Here is a 25,410-nt window from a genome sequence, read left to right as displayed (position 1 = left end):
AATATTAGAAGGAATACCCCAATTAAGACAGATCTTCTCATTGATTTCAGAAGCTTTAAAACGACCCTTGCATTTCTTCCCCTACCACCCGAGTACCAACTTCCCAGTAGATTTGGTGTAAAATCTACTTCACTGTACAGATTTGGTTACCAAAAAAATCAAATTATTTGGATATCTCCATAAGTTGTAAACCATGGAACCCCAAAACAATTTTACAGACAATACTCAAGAAGCTTTTTCCTTTTCAAACAATTAAACCCTCCATTAGAATATCCTCCCAAGAATAAGGAACAAAAAGAGTAAGAGCATTTAGTCATAACCTCCCACCACAACCTCTTGCCAAAACCACAATAAAAAAATAAATGGTCACGGCATTCAATAGTGCTTATACAAAAGTAACACTTCATTTCACCAACCATTCACCATCACAATAATCTGTCACCCATGTCAAGACTATCCCTAATAGCCAGCAACATAGATTTATCAATTAAACCAATACTAACAAGAGACAAGCAACTTTGAATGGCCACCAAATCATACAATCTAGCCAGACTCCAATTTCATTCCCCACACCTAAAACACTAGACAGCTTAGATTGAAAGAAATTTGCTTTGATTAGAATGACACAGCAAAAAGAACACCATGGTCATTGTCCAGGATCTACTGATCAAGTCCATATAAGAGATTCATTATCAGATCCCAATGGCTATAAACCACAGATTTTCAACTAGAAATGAACTTTTCAGGAATTCTATACTTCAATGGATAATATGCTATCAGCCAACCGACAAATACCCATTGACATGCCAAAAAAGATATATGGTCAAAGAGGAACTACATCTCTTGATGGGTTACGCATACTAAGGCAGCTATGGCAAAAGCCTAGACAAATTTTTTTTCGCATGTATTCTTATTGCAGTTAAACATCAAATAAGTTACTAAGAAGATATGCGCGTAAAACGAATTCATCAAATAGCTGAATGACACCCGGTAAAAGTTTAACAGTTTCAGGGAACTGCTAAAACAAAGCCGAGCATCATAGATAGGCTCCCCAAATCTAAAAGGTGTTCAGTTATTGAAGTCTTGTGCTTATAGGAAAGAAAATATTTCAATGCGCCAGATAATTTTGGTATAATTGAATTCCAATGCTGTGCAGCTTGTTAGATACATGCCTCCATCGCACACTGCGCACTCTGTGGCATGATCTATCCTGCCAGCTGCTTAATCACACATCCGAAGATGGATGTGTGTTATCAGGGAAGAATTGATGAAATTCAGAGTTGAGTCTTTCCTGAATACGGTTGAGTTGAGCGTTCAATCTTTCCACAATACGATCATGAGCAAGAACATGTTGTAGGAGGTGCTGGTCAGCCAAGTTAGCCAAAGATTCAGGGTTGACGTTCCGGGTCTCTTCTTGTGATGATGCTGCTGTGTGCCCTGCTGGAAGCCAGCCACTTGATCCATTTGATGACCTCATCCCGGATGACATGGAAGCATCCACCACTGGTGACAGTGAATTGCTTGATGGCTGCATCTGGGGAAAGCTGCAATGAGTTTGATCATTGTTGCCTTGATAAGCTAAACCAGCTGAAGAGTCAACGGGTGCTTGAGCATGAATCCTACAAAGGAAGAAGTGCAGGCAAGGATAATATTAAAAGATGTGATATGATGCATGATTAAAAGTAGAAGAAGAGCACAAAAAGATCAAATCAGATTTTAGAAACGGAAGGAGATATTCAACACTATCATGGTCTCTGTCGAAGTTATCACAAATTAACAGAACAAACTGGTCAGTCAGTCTTACAATTATGAATGACCCATATCAAATTCTAACTTCAGCAATTAGAACAATTACCCATGATTTATACGACATTACCAAAATTATCAAAGCTTACCCATGACCAAGAATGACAGGAAGAGCAACCAAACCAAGATTTGGGACATAGTTAACATCACCAAGGGGAATTCTCAAAGTTGCAGATGGAACTGAAGCCAGACTAGCACCATTAATATGGTCATTCTCTGACATGAATACAGAGTGGTGGTCACAATTGCGATGATTATTATTATTATTGTGGAGGACTTGGAAAGCAGGGACCTCACTGTGGACAGGTGGGTAAATCAATTGATAATGGACATTGGGACTGACATAGACAACAGGCCGTTCCATTATGTATGGATCTAGATCAACAAAGATTTGATTGTCAGAGAATTTTGTAACAAGTTCACCATCCAACTTTCTAGAACTACCCAAGAACTTACACCAAAGTGATGGTAACCCCACTACCCTGTGAAACAAAAAGAATGAGCTACGTAAAACAATAGAACCAAATATCAATAATGAAATGCAGAACAGCAACAATAAGGCTAGCAATAAAGACAATGAGATGATACTGAAGTTGCAAGAGTTTCAATGCACCCTGTTGGCTACAAATTTCATATAAATAAAAATAAAATTTACTGCTTTAGTGCAACTTCAAAGAACACACTCACCCTAAACAAAAAAAAAAAAAAGAAAAAAAAAAGGAAAGAAAAAAAAAGTTTGAAGTATATATTTAAAATGTCATGGTGGCTAAAGTTTATACAAGCCTAAATGGAAAGAATCCAGGAGAGCTCCAACTGAGTTTTCCCCTGGCTTTACAGGTGATACGCAAGTGTTCTTGCCAGTGATACATGTGAACTGTACGGTTTACTATGATCTCATTATTCTTTTCCAGTTCTAGTAAACTGAGAAAGCCAAATGTTTGTTTAGGCTTTTTAAGCACAAGATACTGAAAAGACGCGACCTAGAATTTTGAGTTGGCGACTGAAAAATTCATGTCTCCCAACTAAATTATCTATGTAGGTAAGGGAAATGATAATAAACTTAATAACAACCATAAATTCAAAATCATAATTAATTAGCTTATATGGGGAAAAATATATAAATATGTTTGGACAAAAAATAGTTCATTTACATGAATACCTGGCAGAGTCTCGATGTTTGTTTTTGGCCAGAGTATACTTATGGGCATCAAAATGCTATCTACTCTTTAAAACGTTAAGAAGGGAGTTCTGTCTCAAAAAAAAAATTGGGTCTTGATTCCGGTTTTAGATAGAGTATATGGACATAAAATGCTACTCACTATTAAATTCAAGAGAGAATCCAGTATATGTCCCTCAAACTCACAAAAGTTGGTACCTGAACACAACAATGTATCTCATTACGCATGAGAAAATGCCACTAGCCTAAATATTTGGATGTCTATCTGTTTAGGTTAGTGGCAATAAGAGTGTTGTCTTCCCAGAACTTGGAGGACCCAATAGCAATGTCATTCTACCAATTACACATGCATCAAATTAGAAATTTGGGCTTGGCCATATATTTGAAAACTGCATGATTCTCGTGCATGAAAGTATAGTAGCCAACACATTTTCTATATTAAATTGCAAACTAAGGAGGAACATAGATTTTAGAAGATATTCTAGATCATATATATCAGATTGCCAAATCTAACATATAAATAGGAGAAAAAAACAAGTCAAGACCTCACAAGCAGGAGAAAAACTTACCATCCATGAGGGCACCCATGAATTCCCTGAGTTGGCTGAAACATACGCAAACAAAATAAAAAAATAAATAAAAAGATGGCCTAAAAGAAAAACCAATATCATACTATATAAAACAAATTTACATCATGGAATCACACGATAAGAAGGCAAAATTGGGAGTAAAAAAAACAAAGAATTGCAACCACTAATAATAGTCAATTTGACCCTAAATTTTGGGCTTCTAGAATAATTTATTATAGTAAAAAGGAGGGAATGAAGCTATCGCTTTCCTTTGCATTGCGATTAAGGGTTCTAGTCTTAGGCATTATTTTAGAACACCCACACCAAAACTCTGCATGCACGCCACACACATGGAAGCATTGCACCCACACCAACCCACCCACACAAAAAGAGATGCATAACCATTTTAACGTCTATACAAGAATGAATGAAATACTTATTACAACAGCCAGTCAGAGAGTTGCAAAGCAAAGACTATCACACCTACTGTGAGAATTGGCGAATTAATTTAATCATGCCAAGTAGATCAATTATGGAAGCTTTTACATGGACTTACAAGGATAATCACAATAATAGACATTGTAAGAGGTCACAAAAGGGAAGAATGGTACATAAAAATGTAAAAATTAAAGAGTCAAGTTGATTCATATCAGGTAGATCAATTATGGAAGTAGTTCTCACACTAATGCAATCAATAGAAAAGTACATAAGGAAGAATAAAAACCATCACTTTTATCAATCTTGAAAAGCATAAAATTAATTGCTTCAGCTAATAACTGCAATGAAAACTTAATGTGATCTCCATAAGTAATGAACAAATAAATTTTGAGTTCATGCTCAATTTGGTCACGTGGGAAGGTTGTATCTTCTTCTCTAACCTTGTGCATCGGCCACGAGGCAACTTCCTCTGATGCCCCAGACCATTCTGCATACTGATATTCTCACCCCTGGCCATAAAAGGTGGACTTGACCTCCTTGGCTGAGCCACTTTGCTATCTTAGTAATCTTACCATAGACTAGAAGCCCAAAATGTTGAGTAATAATTAGATAATTACCACTTACAAACAATCATTCACTTGATTTAAATTCCATTTTGAAAAGGTGCATTAATTTAAATTTGTTATATACAATTCAGTCTAACTTATAAGAAGCACATAGACCAATGTGTTAAATCATTTTAAATGCATATATCATTTATTAGAATTATAAATGTGTGCATATATCATTCAGAAATGCTACAAATTTATAATTTACTAGAATTAAAATAACATTGCTAGATAAACTGTAACGACCTAGGAAAAAGTGCTAGCCACATCTGCGATATCACCCCAAAAGTACTAGTCAATTTGGGGCTTCCTTAAAAAAATTTAAAACGCCTAGTTTCACCTAGTAACTAGGCAATGTGAGACTTAACACTCATGACTATCTTTATAAACCATCGCTCTATGTGGGATACTTCTCATCTTCCCAATATGAGATCGGGGTGTCACAAACTCCTCTTAAATTCCTGACGTCCTCTTCAGGGCCACGTCATACAGTGCTTCAGTACCACATAGCCTGGCATTACAAACTGAATCTGATAACATTTGTAACGGCCCAAGAAAAAGTGCTAGCCACATATGCGCTATCACCCCAAAATGACTATAGTCAATTTGGAGCTACCCTAAAATTTCTTATAAAATCTAGTTTCACATAGTAACTAGGCAATGTGGGACTTAGCACTCATAACTATCTTTATAAATCATCAACTCTATGCAGGCTATTCCTCATCTTCCTAATATGGGATCGGGGTGTCACATAAACCTCAAGTGTTTAAGAAACTATAAGATAAGAAAATATTTTTTGTGAGGCCAAACCAATCCTTAGATAAAATTTCACTTCTAGCAATCAAAATAGGTTTACTAGCAACATGGTGTGATAATATAGAAACAACAGAGACGCTACATTGTAAATATCAATTCTTGGAGCCTATTATAAGATATCTACAATCCATTGTTCATTTGGTGGCATGGCTTGATAGCACTCATATTGAAATGAATCCAGCACTTATATGCATACTTAGCCTTCAAAGGCAACCTTGATACCTCGTAGCACCCCTTCTGAATACTTACATTAAAAGGAAATGCTACTAGTAAAAGAGGCCCAACCACTACTTTTGTACTAAACACCATACAGCAGCCTGTGTATCACAAATACTTCTACAAAGAAGTATTCGTTTTGTTAGAACATTAATTAAATGACTAAATCTATAATTTCCTATTAGCTTAAGTTTTTGAGATAATGGTGATTTAACATTGTATTAAAGCAAAAGTCCTAATTTTGAACTCCGACTCAACAATTTACTCCCCATTTCCATTAAATATTCCACATGTTGCGCCTTACTTGTTTAAGCACACACATGAAAAGTAGTGTTAGAATATGAATTAAATGATTAAATTTACAATTTGTTATCAATATAAGCTTTTGGAATAAATGGTGATTTAACAATTTGTACATCACTACTTCCCACTTGACACATGTCTAACACATCCCACACATGTCAACTTAAAAATCGAAATTCTCTCCAGAATAGATGTCTTGATTCTAAATTGCACAAATATAAATGAAAAGTATAAAATCTAATTAACTTCTCAAAATGGACTTCATTCTATATTAGAGGTAGACACAAATTTCAAAGGGAATCTTGTTCACCTTTTGAAAAGGACAAACATTGTTTAGAAAGTCAAAATAAATGTTTCTACTTTTGGAAGAAAAAAAAATTATTTTAGGGCATACTAGAAAAGGAAGTGAGACATTTAAATTGGAAGAAAAGGAGTATTTAGTTTGAAATACTCCCTTAACACTCAACCAGCACCTTTTCGCCACAAGATACACAACTTATTACATGTTATTTCTTTAGTTTTAATGACAAAAAAGGAATATTATGACACATTTTAGAAATAAAATACACTAGTCATATTAAAGGGTCCCGAGGGAGTAGGAAGATTAGGCACATGTAATTGCTATGATTCGCTGGCTATAATACTATAGAGATGAATAATATTTGGTGCCTATCATCTATGAATGTACTAAATATTGTTTATTCTCATGTCCTACATCTTCTAGGATTTGTCACCTTAATGTATCGATGTTAAATCATATACATATTCCACGTCCGTGTCCGGGTCCATGCCTCATGGTTAATAGTTGTATTGAAGAACTTTAAGATAAATTGAGCATGTAGTAATGAAGACAATACAAATAATTTTGCCTAATATAGATGCAAGTTAATTTGTACACCTAAGGTATGTCTAGCCAAGAGTTTTTTTTTGGAAAAGTAAGCAAATTCATAGTACTTCTGACGATATACCCAAAATTTATACCAACTACCAATCTTTCTTGCTGGACACTATAATATTTGACATAGATTAGTACATAAATTATTTTATATATATATATATATATATATATAGTAATTGGCATATCATTAAAACGTAAAGGTGCCTCTAAGTATATAGGAAGTATATAAAAGGAAACACCTAACTAGAAAAAGTAGTACCTATCTAATAAGTACTAATAAACTAGATAGGGAATTATATACCAGGAAAGCTTCTGTCTATGACTGGATTATATCAAAAAATGGCTATTACAAGAACGAGGCAAACCTTCACCTTTTTTTTTTTTTTTTTTTAATATATATATATATATATATTAAAAATAAGTAAAATGGCAAGCAAGGAAGACCAACTATGGTTATTTTACTTGGGCGTGACTATAGTAGTACCTACCCGTTGAAAGCCGCATAAGAGAAGCCTAGACAATGGGAACCACAAGCGCTCCCTCAAGTTCGACTAAAACCCAACCCTACCAGGGCATTAATGAGAACCAAAGTGGTTTACACTAATCAGGCAAAGAGATTCCCATTGCGGGATTCGAACCCATGCCTTAATATATACCTAACCATTTTAAGGATTTCTTTGGCCATTGAACTACCACCCTAAATGGTAGGGCAAACCTTCACTCATGTAGGTTATGGGTTATAGACTTTTAAGTTGACAAAATTCAAATTAAATGGGTTTTGATTGAAATCCTATGTGTTGTTAATATATGCGGCTTTTATTTATTTATTGTTTTGTTTTAGGAAGGTAGAAATCACCAAACAAGATTGTTCCAGTTCGAATAAGATAGAGTTGCCAAAAATTAAACCTAATATTAAAGTCATTGGTTTCATGAGGCGCTTGCATCCTTCACCTCAACTAAGGTGCTAAATTAGGCACAAAAGATAAGACACTCGCTAAAGTAGCCTTGCCACAAGGCCTTAAGCCGCTATCTAACGACTCGCCTGGGCAATTGGCGCAAAAGAGGGAGAACCTCACTACAGTAGCCTTGCCACTAGGGCCTTAAGGCAATATCTAATAACTCTCCTAGCACTCAATGCTTAGGCGAGTACCCTACTTGCCTTTGATGAAACTAATTCTTGTGGCTGAAACATCCACATTCTAACTCTTAATATTTGACCAACATTAAAGGAATGTGCGAGAATGAAAACTTACAAGGTGAAAAAAAAAACATGGAATTCAAGATTTGATGTAATTATGAATGCTCATGTTCATTTCCAACTTGCCCTCACCGGATTGCTTTTGGAAGTCCAATACTGTGTAATTGCATTTTCTATATAATTTATTTATTTATTTATTTTTTTGATAACGTAGGAGAACTTTACTCAGATTAATTGCACGTCGCAAACGCATACTGTACAACAATCCTCACCGTTAATCAAACTCCTACGAGTAACTGACCCCACCCGCCAGAACCAGTTACCAGGTAATCCAGGAGCTTTCACCCCTGACGGGCTAAGCAGTTTACCCTCATGCCCAGGAGGCATAATTTTCTATATAATTTATAATTAGAAATGTTCACAAAGATTGTTGATAGGCAACATAGAATGGTCAATAGAAGCCAAATTCAATAGAGCATGCAAATTTCATGCTTCATAAATATCAAAATGAGCATTGCTCAAGATCATTAACAATTTCACAATTTCACAGGATGAAACTTGGCTACATAAGGTTTGTTTGTTCGGCATATTTAGTCTATTGAGCGAAGTTTCAAGTGGCATTTAGCAAAATACATGGTTTAAAAAAATAATTGAGTTTCATTGGATAAGAAAACTATATATACCACAAGAAGACCCAATTAACAATTCATTGACTTGCCACACAAAGAACTCTTCCTACATTTCTATTACACTAGTTATTATACAACTGAGAAGTGAGCAATGAAAGAAAAGCCTATATAGGTCATTCACTTGCTTAGGCAGCCCAACTAACTAATCAATCCTTCAAAGCAAAATCAAGATAAGAGCACAAAATGACATTCATGTGTCCTCAATCGGTTTTACATTCAAATTCTTCAATTGTTCTGGCTACCTTATCGCACCCATTAAAGCAATGTCAAAACTAGAGACTGGAACATGAATTTACAACCTTACCAAAGAAAGCTGAAGGTACTTATTTGGACAAACATAAATTAAATTGTACTAATACCACAAATAGCTGGTTATTATATAAAAAACACAAACCAACGAGGACCTTGTTTTTACCATTTCAAACTCTTCAGCGTCCTCATCATAAGTCTCCTCATCTATGATTTCAGGACTTTGATTCTCAAAATGCCGCCACACACCATTTTCAATTTCACGACAATTAGGGCATTCCATAGCACCTTTTACATTAAATGCAGAACCAATGCAATCTGAAGAAAAGGAGGAGTAAACATCAATAAAAAAAATTTAAAAAAAAGCTCCATATACAAGTAATTATATACGACAACCTGTGAGTCAAAAGCTTACATTTTGATATCAAGTAATATATATAACTGCCTTAACAAAATACCTAAAGCCCAAGCCTTCCAAATAGGTTGGCAAGTCCTGGCAAACTTGACATTCTCCACTGATACAGAAAATGCTATAACAACTCATTTAAATTTATGTGAAATAAATATCTAATAATGGTGGCTGAAAGTGTATTAATTACTAGAAATTGGAATACCAACTGAAATTAGGCATTGCATGAGGTTCTGCTTCTCGAAATGAATGCTGAATCCCATAGAAGATTTGATCAACATTGGATCTGTTATACCAGTATTACTCTGAATATGCATAAAATGACTATGGAATGATGGAGAGAAAAAAATGAAAAAGGAACATCTCATTTAGCACTAGAAATTGGAAAAAAAAAAAAGTATTTGTTTCTACTTCTCCAAGAAGAATTGCCATAACATAAACTAGAGGATAAATGCTTTATCAAACTCTATACTTCCTATCTAGAGAAGCCCCATCTTTGTCACGAATTTGAAAACAAACTCATGAAAATAAATATATGCCCTTCCCTACTCACAACTCCTTTAGGTTACACAGCCACCCAACATTTATCTAACAGATTCAACCACCACCGCTCTCCCCAATCCTTGTTTTTTTCTATATTAGTCATTAAGGGGTGAAGTATATGCTCTTCCCTGATTTAATTATAAATGCGTCCCTGTCAATCTAATTGGAATTACAAGACGTGGTACCATATTTTCCTAATTGCTCCATCTTGTCATTAATTTTGAACACCAAATAACCTGACCCTCTAGAAAACATATATAATACATCCACATTTTTTTAATTGAAGTACAACGCATTATAAATAGAATACAATTAGTGATCCTTCTGAGCGAGTTTGGTTGGAAGAGATTCCTTTATGTATTTCTGACATAGCTACTATAGAGCAACATGCTCTTTCTGTTTAGAGCTTTTTGGCTCTAGATGTTTTCTTATTCTAAATGAATGAAATGATATTCTCATTTTCCAAAAAAGAAAAAAGAATACAATAAGACAAAATGGACTACAACAAAGTAAGGGGTCAAAAGTTTTTAAAAGAACAAAAAGAAATGAACTAGCTACATAAATGTGTGTGTGTATGACAACAGAAAATCTTTAGCGCTTTCCTTTCTGAGGGTTAAACTTCGTGTTTCATACATATGCATCATATGAGACAATTCATCACTCAGGATAGAAAATACAGCGATTTCATTGTACTCCAAATCACAAGGAGGTTTACTAAAGGTTTCCAAACGACGAGTAATTCGTAATTTCTCAGGAGATCATTTGAAATTTCTCTCAAGATATATTTACTAACGGTTTACTAAATGTATGTGTTTCATACATACAATTACACACACGCGCGCACGCACAGCACACAAATAGTTAAATAGCCACATTATCCAAACATTAGATTTTGTATCACAGGGCTTTCATTTTGGAACAGGCAATTCATCAAACAGCTTAAAGGCATGGAATCATGAAAATGAACTTCCGCGAATGGAAGTCAAACTTCTCCGAAATTTTTTACAATCAAAATTTGCTTAGACTTTCTATCACCATTTTCACAGTAAACACGAAGACGCGCATAAAAAAATACAAAAAAAAAAAAAAAAAAAAAAATGGTATACATCACTGTCCAACCAAAAAATACATATTATATCAGCCAAAATCGAAAACGAAAATAGCGGACGATCAAAATAAAAAATAAAAAAAAAAAATAAAAAAAAAAAATTATATCATATATATATATATATATATATATATATATATATATATATATGGCTCACCTAGATGAAACAGATGAGAGCAGCGGAGTTTCACGACAGTTCTGCCACAGGAATCGGACACGTCATCCAAGCAGACGGTGCAATTGACGGTCGAGGACGACGACGGTCCCAGAGCCTTAGCAGCCATTCTTTCTCACAGTGTTCTCCAAAACAAAAACCTCGAATGAGAATTGAAAACGAAAAAGAAGAAGAAAATGATGGGCCCCGCGTATATATATGATGAGTCATGCTCGGCCTCGGAGAGGAGCACAAACGAGCTAGCTTAGCCTCCGGTGGCAGCCTCGTCCCACTGGCTCCAGAATTGGGAAGTTCATTACCAACTGAGAGACCAAAATCTGGCTGGAATGGGGTCACGTACGGTAGGGGTATAAAAAATTACGGGAAAATCGGAAATCGGGAAACCAGGTCGAGTTCCGGTTTAAAAAATTCAAAAATCGGGCACCCGGTTCCGGTACTCAGTTTTTACTGAGAATATCGGAACTGGGTTTCCATTTTATTTAATATATATATTTTTTTACACTTAGGTTTAGGTTTAGGATATTTTAAAAAATTAAAATTTTATTTCTGAGGCCCAAATAGGCAAAAATATTGATTTTTTAGGATTTTTAGACTTTTTTAGGTTTATTTTTTAATTATTTGGAACAATCATAACAAAACCTCTTTAATTTAGACAAAGAGACTAATAGATTTTTTAAAAAATAGACCAACTTATGAAAAACAAATTGGCTTATTTTAGGACAAATACCTAAAATAAGCCCAAAAACTAATTTAAAAAAAAAAAAAAAAAAAAAGGGGGCTACCGGACCTGGTAAAACCGAAACCGGCCGGGAACCAGTTTCCCAAAACCGAGAACCGTGGTACCCCGGTTCCGATTCCGGTTTTGGCCAAAAACCGAGAAACCGAAGCGGGTTGACACCCCTAACGTACGGTGGTGTCCACAGGAGTACGAAGAATAAGCTGGTAAATGTGGAACACGTGGCGAACTTTTGGGATTTATGTTTTTGATTGGTTGGTGATTGGATTCATTAAATGGGACGGGCCGTATAGAATCCGATTTGAAGTAGAATTTCGATAAAAGTCTAGATTTTTTTTTTAGCTTTCTTTATTAAATGAGTGGGACTTTGTATATACTCAACCGGATTTATAAGCTTGTATAACTTTATATTATTATTTTTAAATTTGTAATGATAATATATTAAGTATGTAAATATGGGAGCATGGTTTTAATTTTTTTTTTTTTTTTTTTTTTTTTTTTTATAATAGCAAAAATCTGGCTATTGTATTCTTGGCCAATTTTGGAAAAGACATTATGTAAGATTAATGTAGCTTTTATGTAAAATATATGCATAACCAATTGGAGTTTTTGCACCACCAATTTTATTATGTGATATTCTTCACGTCCATTTATTACATTGATTAACGTAATATATTTTAAGTAACTTTTATTTTTTTAAGTGACTAATATGAAAAGTCACTTAAAACATGCTACATCAACTAATGTGAAACGAGTATGATAAACGGCCGTGAAAAATAACATATAGGACAATTTTATATCTACATAATGAACAGCTAATTACTTGTTAACTTGTCAGTCATATATGTGGCCACAAACTTCTATCAAGCAATTGAATAATAAATTTGGTGCCCAAGTGAACAACTAATTACTTGCTAATTAGTCAGCCATGTATTTGAGTAAGTATAATGTTTACTATACGAGAAATGACAAAAATTATTCTTTCAACCATCTTTTACTTAACTTTTATATAATGAATGAGTTAATCTAACATTGAATTTATGTGGGACTTATATGAGTCTACAAATCCAATAGTAGATTCATTCAATTTGCAAAAAGAAATAATTGAAAGATGGTTAAGAGAATGATGTGTAACATACCTCATATATATATATATATATTCCTTCAAAGTTGTCAAAATGGAATTCAACTAAGCCTATTTAGTTTGTTAATTAGTAACTTACAATTATTGAAAGCAATACCAATGGTTTGTAAACTTCATTCAAGTGTAACAAAATCAAGTTTGACACCACACCAGTAACCTTGCGAAGTTATAGCAATTAATTGTAGAGTTATTTAATTATTAACTTAACCAATTTCTATTATTACAATAATTGTTATTAACATAGACAAACAAGATCATGGTAGTTACAATACATAGTTTATTTTATTTTATTTTTTTATTTTATTCAAATAAGGGAAGGGGAAAGGGAGATCGAGTACATAAAAAATAAAAACAAAAGGCTGAACAACCCAAACAAATGCCCTAAAACAACTAGAAAACTATTGGGAATTGAATGGGTCAAATAAATGATATGTTAAGATAAATCAGCACAAATAATATGTTATAGTCTAGATAGAATGTACAATATTTCTATTTATGACTACGTACAATTGTTTATAAGCTACAATATTTTATGACTTAGATCTTCTTGAGTGATAATCTCTTTACTCACACTAAAATCATATTCAATGTAACTAGAGGACATCATATTCAATGTAACTAGAGGACACCATATGTACTGTTACGTGAATGATTTTGCAAACACATAACGGGATATAATTTAGGTTATGAGGGAATCTAGATTTTTTAGATTTTGAGAAAACCTAAAACCCTTTTTCAAACATAATGTTTGGGATTAATTCGATTAATTTATTAATGAGCTTGATGTCTTTAACTAAGTAGAATAAACTACTCTAATGATAATACTTATCTCTAATATATAAATTATAATCCCTAATTCTAATATTATCTATATAGATAACATATTATCCTAAGGTATTTTTAATCCTAGAATACCTCTATTATTAGACCCCTAGCATGCATATGGTAGTACTAGTATGAAAGCAACTATAGGTATCCATGTAAACAGTTACATATGCATATTGCTTATTTTGTTTTCGAAAATCATAAACTATTTTTCAAGTTTGAGCATCTCATTCTCAAATCGATAAATCCAGTTAAAACGTCATCGGAACCCGCCAAGACTACAACAGGATCCCGCCGAAACTCAGTCGGGACCTAATCGGGCCATCACCGGCACCTGACCGGGACCCAACAAGGACACTTGAAGAGTATAATACATAGGTATTAGCCTATTAGGAATAAATTATGTTCGGAATGAATCTCATCAGTTTTGGCATATAATGAATGATCCATTAAATTACTTTCTTTGATATCACAACGGATAAGGATACACACGATTCGGGCAAGCCCCGTAGAGAGGAGAGTTGGACTCACTTCTCCTACGCAGCCCAAAGTGTGGTGGGTCCGTAGCCTTTTCTCTCTATATTACATAAATTGTCGGGCAGCTAATTGTAGGAATCCCGATATTGTCATTACACCAAAATAAAATTGATTAAAAGTTAATTGTTTGTATATTTTAAGACTGGTTAAGAATTTAATTAGACCTTTTTGTGTAACCAATTTGAACATAGTCCTCCACTTGGTACGTGGACGCTACAAAAATGCAGCACAATTACACAAAGAAAATAGACTATTAATCCAATTGGTAGACAGAAGTAGTATTACACGTACGATTCCAATATGTCTGGTCCACAATCATACACAAAGAAGACCACTTAAAGCTCTATATATAGTAAATTGGACATGACCAAAATATTAGAGAAGAGAGAATGATATATAAGGGTACGTGAATATTAAATGAGAAAGCAGAAGAAAAGGATCAGTGCTTGAGCTTGGGCCTCTTGACAATCATCACAGTACAGTGAGCATGGTGAGCACAGTAGTCACTTACGCTGCCTAGAACCGCCCTGCAAAATAACACAATATCTTTATATATATATATATATATATATATGTAAGCTAGAATAAAAGAAAGTAGCTATTTTGCCTTCTTATATATATTGTCTCTTTTTCATATCCGATTTTGGTGGTTTTTTATCTCATGGTCTCAAATGGTGTCTTTTCCGCCTCGGTATTTCTATTTCTTATTCTCTTCATCAGCTCTCTTATAAACTAGATAGGAGCTAAGTTAGAAGAGTTTTTGTTGAAGTGCAAAAGTGCTGTTTTGCTCATGGCCCTAGATCGTGTCTTTTCCGCCTTTGTATTTCTACTTCTTAGTCTCCTCGTCAGCTCTCTTATGAGCTAGACATGAGCTAAGTTAGAAGAGTTTTTGTTTTAGTGTAACATTACCGTTTTGCTCAAGTGAATGACTCTTAGAACATACTTTACGGGGTGCAATTTTGAATGCCATATATAAAAGGCTTTAGTTTCTCTCATTGGATACCAATTAGTTTTTTGGTCAAATGCTCAATCCAACACTTTTCTTTGTTGATACCCATACCCAGGGGCGGAACTAACATTTGAAATTTGGGAGGACAAAATTAAAAATTTTAAGGGTAAATGGAGTGTGGGGAGGCAAAATTAAAAAATTTAGGGGTAAAATTTTAATTTTTTAAAAATTTTAAGGACTCAATAAAAAAAATTTGGGGACTCCAGCCGTCTAGTCGTTTACCATAGGCCCCTACAACCAATTTTGCTGGTTGCTTTTTTTCAATTGCCTTTTTTGTCTTTGAGGATCCCTTCCGGGATTGTGGCTGGATTGCTAATAAGATTGGATTTTCTTTTTTGTCTTTTCCATTTTGGATTCTATTTTCCGTGTTATATATATAGGAATTGGTATAGAGTCATACATATATATATACCTTTTCACTACCCCATAACCATGACTACCCAGTACCAGAATTGGTGCCCGGTTTCTCTCTACAGCATCGCATAGAACATTCCTGGGATCTCCTTCAACTATTTCCATGGACACATTATCAACCTGCATATAATTATTATTTAATAATTCTTCTAGTAATTAATGACACTAATATATATACTTACAATAACTCAGGCATGTTAATTAATGAGGGCAACATAATTAATCATCTATAAAATGCAAAAATCCATGTTATTCTTACAGATTTATCTCTGCAGATGGCCTTGGCCTTTTCAATCGTCCGAGTTGCTGTCCTCTTCAAATCTGTCTCCAGAATCGTCACAAATTCTCCAGATCCTGTTAAAGAAAAGATTAATACAGAATATATTGATCTTGGTGATCAGTGTACAAACAACTAATTATAATTAATTAATTAAATTGAAACTTCTTCAAAACAAAACGTCCAAAAAGATCATTGCTGAAAGTAACAATCTTTTGAATCTTTTGTGAGACCTACATAAGTTCACAAATCACTATTCGATTTATGAACTATGAACTCATGTAGGTCCCACAAAAATTCAATAATAAATTCATCTATTTACTATACGGAGATGATTAAAAGATGGTTGAGAGAATGATTTCTAACATTTCTTTTATATATGCATATAAACTCTCTTAACTTGTTGTTTATGATCTCCCACTCTTTTTTCCTTTCGGACCAAGAGCGGTAAAGATCCTCTCTGATAACCCTTTTCCCATTTGTAATTAAAAGAAAAAAAAAAAAAACTCTCTTAACTTTACTTGGAACTTAAAAATATATAAAAGGTATAAAATCTTGTAAGAAATATGACATGACCCTGCTGAATTATCTTTATTTTCCTACTAGTGCCAATTACCAATTCCACCCATTCCGAGCAAAGAAGCCGGCGAAGGTCTGGCGTGAATGACATGGAGCTTGAAAGAATGGCTGACGTTTGGAGCAAAAAAATGGTCCAGCGTCCACTCCAGAGCATAGAAGCTATGCTCACTCTCGTCCACAGCCACCAACATCACTGGAATATTCTTCGCCATTGTTGCACAAACTACAGCTCTTCTTCTTCTTCTCCTTCTCTCTGTCTCTTATTAATTTCCTTCAATTCTCTGGGTTTAATAATTAATTGATGTGCTCCATTTGCTTTGCATATTGACTATTATTTATACCACGTTTTTGTTACTATTTAGTGGTTCTAGAGCACCGACTTCGCTCTCATGTGGAGGCATGAGTTGGAGTACTGAATCATTAGTACTCACTAAATATAACTGTGCTTCTGATTGATGGTGTGGTTTGAGAAGATGATCAGATGGTTCCGACGGTGGTGATCTAAGGAGGAGCTGGGGTCGTGGGGGGAGTAGGATGTACTCGATCGATACGAACTTTGGAGGTGGGTTGTGCTAACGTGTTCGCACCAGCCGCCTTCAGACTCGGTTTATATATCAAATGGACGGTCTGGAGATGGCGGGAAAATTGGAGGGCTTCAACCCATGACCCATGGCCCATGAGAAAACCAAATCCAACTATGTTTGTTGTTATCTGTTTTCGGTTTTTAAAACAAATATATTAATAAATAATTCAAAACATTAAAATATTTTTCAAAATACAAATCACTTTTTATATATGAATTTGTCTTCCTTTCTTGTTGTACGAATATTTTGATCAAACGAGAGCTATAACTAACTTTTGTAGGGCTAAGATTTAACTGTTTGATGAAAATATGATTTTGGTGGGTGGGTTAACATTAATTGCAAACTTTTAAAGTTATTTCAAACTTAATCAATGTAAAAATTTAATTACATACATCTCAGGCTCTAAAACAAAATAGCTAAGCAATTGATTTGAATTGTTAAAGGCTTCAAATAAGAAGAAATAAAGATAGAAGAAATCACAAATCGGAAATTATTGAATTGTTGACAGCGGCCAATTCTAAAGAATGAAAATGACAAATAGCAAATAGCACCAACGGTTAGTGTTTCCAATTGCAAATAAGTGTTTTAAATGCATAAGTTTAAAATCTGCTAAGTCTTCTTTTAAAAAATAAAAGGTAAAATGTTAAAGTCAGCACCTGTTATATATAAAAAAAAGTCTCATTCATAAGTCAAGGCGCAGGCTTTTACGTCCATTAAGTCAGGCTTTTAGATGTGTCGCCTTAAGCTTTTCCTTCTTTTTTTTTTAAGTGATATAAAGGAGTGGGTAACGGTGCATTTTGAATTAGTTAAACCAAAGTTTTGGTAAACAAAAGACAAAGCTCTAGCGGCTCCTTTTTATCAAAAATAAAATTATGTATTGTTGTCTTCAACCTTCATCTTCTTTAACCTAGTGTCCTGGTTTGATACTTCTCGACTCCCCTTTCCTCCACCCTTAACCAGCATAACCATGTAGGAATAGTGGTTACGTCTTGCGACACCGCTAGTTGTAGATCACCAAGAGTCAAACCTAGTCATGCAACTGGGAATGATTGGCTATGTACCTTGCTTGAGGCACTTAAGTTGTATCGTATGTCCCACAAGACTCGCAAACCCTACCATGAAATGGAAATGATACAAGTCTACCACAGAGGGACGAGTTATGAGGAACAATTAATGGTTCAGACGTGACTTAGCTAATTTCTCTTCCGCGTCAACCTTTGCTTTGTTTGGGCTGGAACCCTTACTAGTTTGGACGAATCTTTATGACTTCTAAGCTTTAGGTCTATCACTTACATTACTTGGACTTGGTGCATAGCGAGTCAATTCGTACTTTTTTATTTAAACATAGTAACAAAGTATTTCACATATTTAGTTCATAATTTAATATTTTACATAGTTTATTTTCTTGAGTACTGCACCAAAAGTTCTTGGCGGCCACCGCAAAGTTATTGGAAGTTCATGGTGGCAACCTTAAGCCTGTCAGACCTTCATGGTGGCCACCGCAGGGCCGCAGGACATTCTTGACAGTCATCGAGGAACAACCAAAAGTTCATGGTGGTCACCGTAGAGCCACTAGATGTTTATGGCAGTCACCTTTAGGTTTTCGAAAGTTCATGGCGGTAACCTTAAGCCTGTCAGACATTCATGGTGGCCACCGCAGGGTTGTAGGACATTCTAGACAATCATCGAGGAGTGGTCAAAAACTTATGGTGGCCACCGTAGAGCCACCAGATATTTATGGCAGTCACCTCTAAGTTTTGGAAAGTTCATGGCAGCCATCGTGCGGCCTCTTGGCGTTCATGGTAACTAGTTTTTGAGAAGTATTTAATGTTTTATTTTTTATAAATATTTTGTGAAAAGTATTTTATTTAAAAAAGAAAAAAGAGTTTTGTGGTGTATTTTGAAAAGTGTAACAGTAGTATAGAAGGTCACATTTGAAAAAATCGTTCGATTAACTGATATTTAAAAAGAGTTTTCAATGTCTAAAAAATAAAAAAGGTTTTTCAGAAGATTGCCAAACATATTATCACTTTTTCAAGCTTTAAAATGTGAATACCCATATCTTTTGAAGAGAATCCGTATTGCCACAAGTTTTTAGATTTTGTGGATATCTAGATAGAATCCACATGTCCATGGACATCTAAATTTCCTATCGAGGGAATGCTCAAAATTTTCTAAGATTTCTGACAAACTGTTGCGATATGCCCTAAAGCAAACGTTACCAAAGAGTTATCATTTAGAGACTTGCACTTAATCTCCTAGAACACCTAAGTCAAGAGTATATGTAGGACCTTTTGTTGGTGATAATTATTGGCCAATAAAGCAACTTACACCACCAAGATAACTACTTCAATCAATGACTCTTACACCACAAATAAAAAGCAAAAAATATACTGAACCACCCCAATTTATACAATTATGTCACCAAATTTTAAAAAGTAACATTTGGGTTTCTCAAACTATTATTCCGTGTCAAATATTATTACAATTATTTAAAAAAAAATTATTAAAAATAAAATAAACAAAAAATCATAATTATTATTATTATTATTATTATTATTATTATTATTTTTTTGAGTTTTTGGGAGGCCAAGCCCCATTTTGAATTTTAAGGATAGCCAAACCACCTCACAACGGGCACACCCTTTGTGGCTAGTTCGGCCTCTCCCATTTTGTATTTTGGGAGTGTTTCGGCCACCCTCCATTTGACTTTTTTTTTTTTTTTTTTTTTTTTGAAACATATCATACTCATTCATTGATAAAAGTTGCGAGCTTAAAGCTCTTACAAACATAGCAAAAAACTCTGAAGTAAATCATAGCCGAAGCTAAAGATACAGTCATCAACAACAGACCAAATCAACCAAAACATAGCATCCGCTAACCTATGATTAAATATCAGGTTGAAAACTCAGATCTGCATCAAATAGACACCATCTAATGCATAGGTAGCGCTTATTCATTGGCTTTGAGAGCAAAACCCCCAAGCCGATACTTATTCCACGGCCTTAAGAGCAAAACTCCCAAGCCGATACTTATTCCTCGGCCTTGAGAGCAAAACCCACAAACCGATACTCATCCTCCTCGACTCGAAAGTCAAGATAAATTTTACATCCACAACCCAAAGGTTTGGACCAATAATATCGGGCAGCAACCGGGCGCAACAAAACAGGAGGAGAAAGCCTTATTACAAGCATAAATAAAACCATACAGGGAAATAAAGGGAACAATAAAACTAATGCAAAAAAAGAAATTACAGCAAATAAAATCAAATTCAGGGAAACTCAAAGGGAATCCTCCATTTGACTTTTGACGGTGATTGAACCACCCCTCACTTTTCGCCACTCTAGTTTTTTTTTAGGAAAAAAAAAAGTAATAAATACAAAATTGATTCATGTGATTTGTTTAAATTATAAATCACTTTTCGCTGTATAAAAAATAATTTATACGTCAATATTATTAGCCTAAATCAATGATTGGCTATCTACAAAAAGATTTTATTTTAAAAAGTTGCTAGTTTGGATAAACCCGCACGAGGTAACCATACTTGTCAGTTATGAATATGATTTACCAAGAATGCGGTGGACGTATAATTAGAAAGGATAGGATAGGAGAGCTAATTGGGTCAAGAAATGATGAAATCTTTAATTCAAATTACCGCTCCTAATTGTTGGCTCTCAACCTCACATGCTTTAAGTTAAAGCAAAGGCTTTTATTCAAAAGAAGTGCACTGCAAGCTATGATAGGTTAGGCCGATTAATTTGAAAAGGTGGGCATTTTCAGTTGAGATCCACCGCCATCCTTCTCCTTCCTGCCCCCACAATGACCACAACAACACACCCTTATATATATATATATATATATATATATATATATATATATAACTTTTTATTATTATTACCACTCAAAATGATTAGTAAATTTTGAGCTTTTTATAATCACTTAACATTAATGTCTTTATAATTTACCTACTATATTTTGATTATTCATCTTCTTAATGTGAAATTGCCGTCTTGCATGGATCTATCCCATTGTTAGGAGAAGATATCGTAAGGAGAATGCAAAAAATTGATGCTCTTGTAATAACATGAGAAATGCTACATAATGTTTCCACTCCCGCACTCCTAAGAGCATATTTTTTGACGTGGCGATGAAAATTACTATAAAATTTTAAATTCAATTATTACTTTTACGGTCAAATTAAAGAATATACTGGGAAAATGACGTGTAGGGTATCTTAATTAACATGTTCTTAATTATCTACCCATAAAGCAAGGAGCGGAGGAAAATGTTAAATTAAAAAGCATAAAGGTTTATCTTTTTAGGAATTTCATACAAACATAAAAGGTCACCTAAAAAAAATACAAATTTAATATTTTATCGTAACGCTGTTGTCATCATCATTATATCATATCGTATTGTTTATGCGTCACCCTGGCCAGAGTTATTAAGAATATTACATCTATGCCATGAACCTGCACAAAAGTAGTAAAATGTGTATCTTTCTCGCATATAATGACTAGGGAAAAATGTAAAATTAGACTATATGGTTTACTCGATTCGTAATTAGATTTTTGTGGTATTAAAGTTAAGATAGAGTTTTCCTTCGAGCTCGGTTGGAGGAAATTTCTCAAATCTATTTTCTAAAAATGACATGTGTCTTCTACAAGTGAGAAACACAAACTTTTTTTAATTGCAAGGATAAAAAGCATGTGTTTCTCACATGTTAATTAAAAAATATGTGTCTCTCACATGAAAAGTAACACATGTTATTTTTTTTTTTTTTGGTGGAGGAAAACTCTATCCTTTTTTTTTTTTTAACATGTCGGCACAAGAGTGAGGATGGAGATTCTTTATTAGGAGTGATCCCAATCGATTGAGCTACCTCTTGGGGACAGTAAAACTATATCCTTAAAATTAAATCAAAGATTCATGAGATATACCAAAAAAAAAAAAGTCACTACAGTCAAATTATGTTCACTGACTTATTAGATTTTAATAACGTGAAACGTCAGAATCAATAAAATTGTGACACTTGTTGCATTTAAGCCAATGCCACACTAATAAAATCTATAAAATTAGCGGGTAAAATTTGATTGTAGTTTTTTAATTATTTTTTTTGACATACCTAAAATACCTCTAAATTAATTTTGATACTAACAAAAAAAATTAATTGTAAATCATATAAACTATAGAGACTAATTTTAAGTTTTATCCTGACCACAGTAACAACTAATTTTACGTTTTGTAAAGTTTGACCCCTTCTCAGCATTCAATTTAAATTTACTGAGGACCATTGAGTACCTTTGGCACAAAGATCAAGGATTTTGTCTGCTTTTATTATTATTATTATTTCTTTTTATGTCTCTTGGGATTTTTGCAAATTGAGAGACTATAGATCCTCACCCAACAGCTATATGTGACTGAAGCACTACAACAACCGGGTAATTAAAGCCTTACACCAACCTATCGATTCCCCTATTAATTATTATTATTAAGAACAACAATATAATTAAATACAAAGAATTATATAATAACATTTATAAATTCACACTATCGATAAGTTATAATGGTAATATTTGTGTCAGCCATTTTAACTATGATAAATATATCAAATAAGATGACGTAAAATGTCTCTTGGGGTCATATAAGTGGGTGTATTATTCATATTGTTGATCGAAATTTGAATTTCTTGATTGACCTAACACTTGGGTGTGGAGCAATTCAATTACTTTAACTTCATTCATATGTCAGCACAGTATAATTTAATTATTGTTAGCTATGCGTGCAATTTTTTTCCCCCTTATTATCGATTTTATTTTTTATTTTTAATGTAATGGAGTATTTGTTTTTTCTATGACTCATAAGAAACATACTCTATACTCTATACTCTATTTTCGGGCATATGCTTTAGGTAAATGGACCGCTTCCCATCTTGTTTTTGGAAGCATTCCCACAGGATCTCCTACTCTCTCTTCCATCTGGATCAGAAGTGGAAAAGATCCTCCTCTGTAGCCCTTTCCTTATTCAATTAGAATATATATATATATATATCTTTGACGTTTAGATATACTCTATCTCACAAGATTTTGATTGGCTCATTATGCTAATGGTAGAAAACTCAAGCTTACTATATCTTTTTTTTTTTTTTTGGCATGTCTGCATAAAGAAAGGAAAAGAGAGGAGGGAGATTGAAATTAATGACCTTTGTTTCATAAGGTATGGTCTCCAACTGATTGAGCTACTCTTTGAAGACTATTACTTTTTTAATATATATTCTAGCAGATTTTTTATTTCATTCTTAAAAATAAAGAGAAATGATTAAAAAATAAAAAGAATACTTAAATTATAGTCTATGCTTGCCTAAAAATTGCTAATGAAAAAGTAAAATGTGTTTAAAAAAAGAAAAAAGAAAAAAAGAAGCTATTGGATATACTTTTTCTCTTATTAACTAAACATGCAGGCTATCAGTGGTAGTAGTGGTAGTTTAGTGGTATCAAGAAAATCTCTAAAGTTGTTAAGGTATGTATTAGGGTGAGAGTTTGACTCTTAAAATAAGCTTCCCTAATCTTATTAGTATTAGTTGCGAATTTTACTGATATCCTGATAGAGTTGAATTATGCCCAACTAAAATAGCTATATTTGGTCTTCCCCGTTGCCTTTTTAATTAAAAAAAAAAAAAAACTAAATACACACAATATAAAAGTTTTAAAAAGCATATAGTGAAAGTGCTGCTAGTCCCTAAGAATCAAGTTTTTTTTTTTTTTTTTTTTTTTAAGAGGAGAATCAAGTTAGTCTACCGATGAAGAGAGGGGGGGGGGGAGAAAAAATAAATAAAAGAGAGAAAAGAATAAAATATGGTATTAGTTGTTTGGAAAATACTACGCTTATAAATAAAGTTTTTTTAAAAAAATTATAAATTGATATGACACAATATGATTAGATATGAAATAAATTCAAATATTGAGAAATTTAATAATACTGTGTCACATCAATTTATAAAAAAAAAAAAATTGTAAGTTTTACATTCTTGTGAGAGAATTTTCACATCTTTTGTGTAGACATAAAAATAATAATAATAATAATAATAAATAATAAGGTACAAACTCTCACGTATTATTTACTTTTGGAAGACGAGTTATAGGGAATGGTACGGTCCCCCTGCAACTCTGCAAGTAAATTAACTCTTTGGTAATGATTATGGCAGGAGACCATTACATTATTTTCAGAGCCATCAATGGGAAGCAATTAGCCCACGTCTGCATTTAGAGCGCGTGTGTAATGCGAGTGGCATGGGTGTCACATGCTACGTGTTCCACCTCACTCGAACATTCTCAGCAAATTCTGCCATGTCTTCTGCTTAAATACCGGAATCCAAAGCCAGTCGCTATCCGTTGGATAATCAAACTCAATTATATGTAATCAGAAAATTGGATAAATGACAAGAAAGATGACAGTCTTATCTATGGATAGGCTTGGACAGTTTTGAGTGAGTTCTTCCCAATGAGATTGACATTTTCAATCATCGGACCATATCATTGATGAGTAATTAATCCAACTATTGGTGCATCACTTTCGTCAAATGCAATCACTCTTTTTTTTTTTAAAAAAAAAAAATGAGGAAATGATTTTGAACGAATCGTCGATGGTAGGTTTAACAAGTGTGTGATAGTAGAAATGAAATGAAACTAAATGATTAGAGCTCAATCAGGGTAATTTAATGGGTTGTAAATCACATTTCATGAAGTAAAGGTCACTAGTTCGAACTTTTATTTTTTTTTTATGTGAACATGTCCAAAAAAAAAAAAAAAAAAAAAGATTAGAGCTAATTTTCGTTCATTTTGGCATATATTTATTTTTATTAAAACTTGTTTTCAAAAAAATCATTTGTGTCAAGTCAATAAAGATACCGTAAAAATCATTTGTGTCAAGTCAATGAAGCGTTTTAGTGTTAAAACGCTTCCCTGTCTTCTTTTTGAAAGATACCGTAAAAATGTTGATTTGGTTAAAAAGAGATTTAATAAAATAATGATGATAATTATTTTAAAGATGCAAATGTTAAATTAAATAAAAGGATAACAAAATAGCAAGAGCATAAGGAGTAAT

At 33.6% G+C, this 25,410-nt stretch overlaps 2 protein-coding genes across 4 annotated transcripts; both read right to left on the bottom strand.

Moving 5' to 3' along the window:
• Nucleotides 1-883: 883 nt before the first annotated feature.
• Nucleotides 884-11,576, bottom strand: LOC132164367 (uncharacterized). 3 transcript variants are annotated; one of them, XM_059574880.2, is made up of 6 exons: nt 11,185-11,266; nt 9,586-9,662; nt 9,426-9,497; nt 9,134-9,285; nt 3,553-3,587; nt 884-1,619 (listed from the first exon to the last, which is right to left on the bottom strand). In XM_059574880.2, the coding sequence occupies exons 2-6, from the start codon at nt 9,596-9,598 to the stop codon at nt 1,226-1,228; spliced, it is 666 nt and encodes a 221-aa protein (XP_059430863.2). In that variant the 5' UTR covers nt 9,599-9,662; nt 11,185-11,266; the 3' UTR covers nt 884-1,225. The 3 variants fall into 3 exon arrangements, with proteins under 3 accessions (XP_059430863.2, XP_059430871.2, XP_059430857.2); XM_059574888.2 differs by having other exon boundaries at nt 9,426-9,482; XM_059574874.2 differs by lacking the exons at nt 9,426-9,497; nt 9,586-9,662 and having other exon boundaries at nt 11,185-11,576.
• Nucleotides 11,577-14,883: 3,307 nt separating this feature from the next.
• Nucleotides 14,884-16,935, bottom strand: LOC132168227 (universal stress protein PHOS32-like). Its single transcript, XM_059579350.2, has 4 exons — nt 16,761-16,935; nt 16,127-16,221; nt 15,866-15,987; nt 14,884-14,971 (listed from the first exon to the last, which is right to left on the bottom strand). Exons 1-4 carry the CDS (start codon nt 16,933-16,935, stop codon nt 14,884-14,886), a joined length of 480 nt encoding a protein of 159 aa, XP_059435333.2.
• Nucleotides 16,936-25,410: the final 8,475 nt, after the last annotated feature.

The sequence above is a fragment of the Corylus avellana genome, chromosome 2, assembly GCF_965113065.1.
Source record: "Corylus avellana chromosome 2, dhCorAvel1.hap1.2, whole genome shotgun sequence".
Lineage (NCBI taxonomy): Eukaryota > Viridiplantae > Streptophyta > Magnoliopsida > Fagales > Betulaceae > Corylus > Corylus avellana.
Note: the sequence above shows the minus strand (reverse complement) of the source record. Positions and strands in the feature narration are given on the sequence as shown.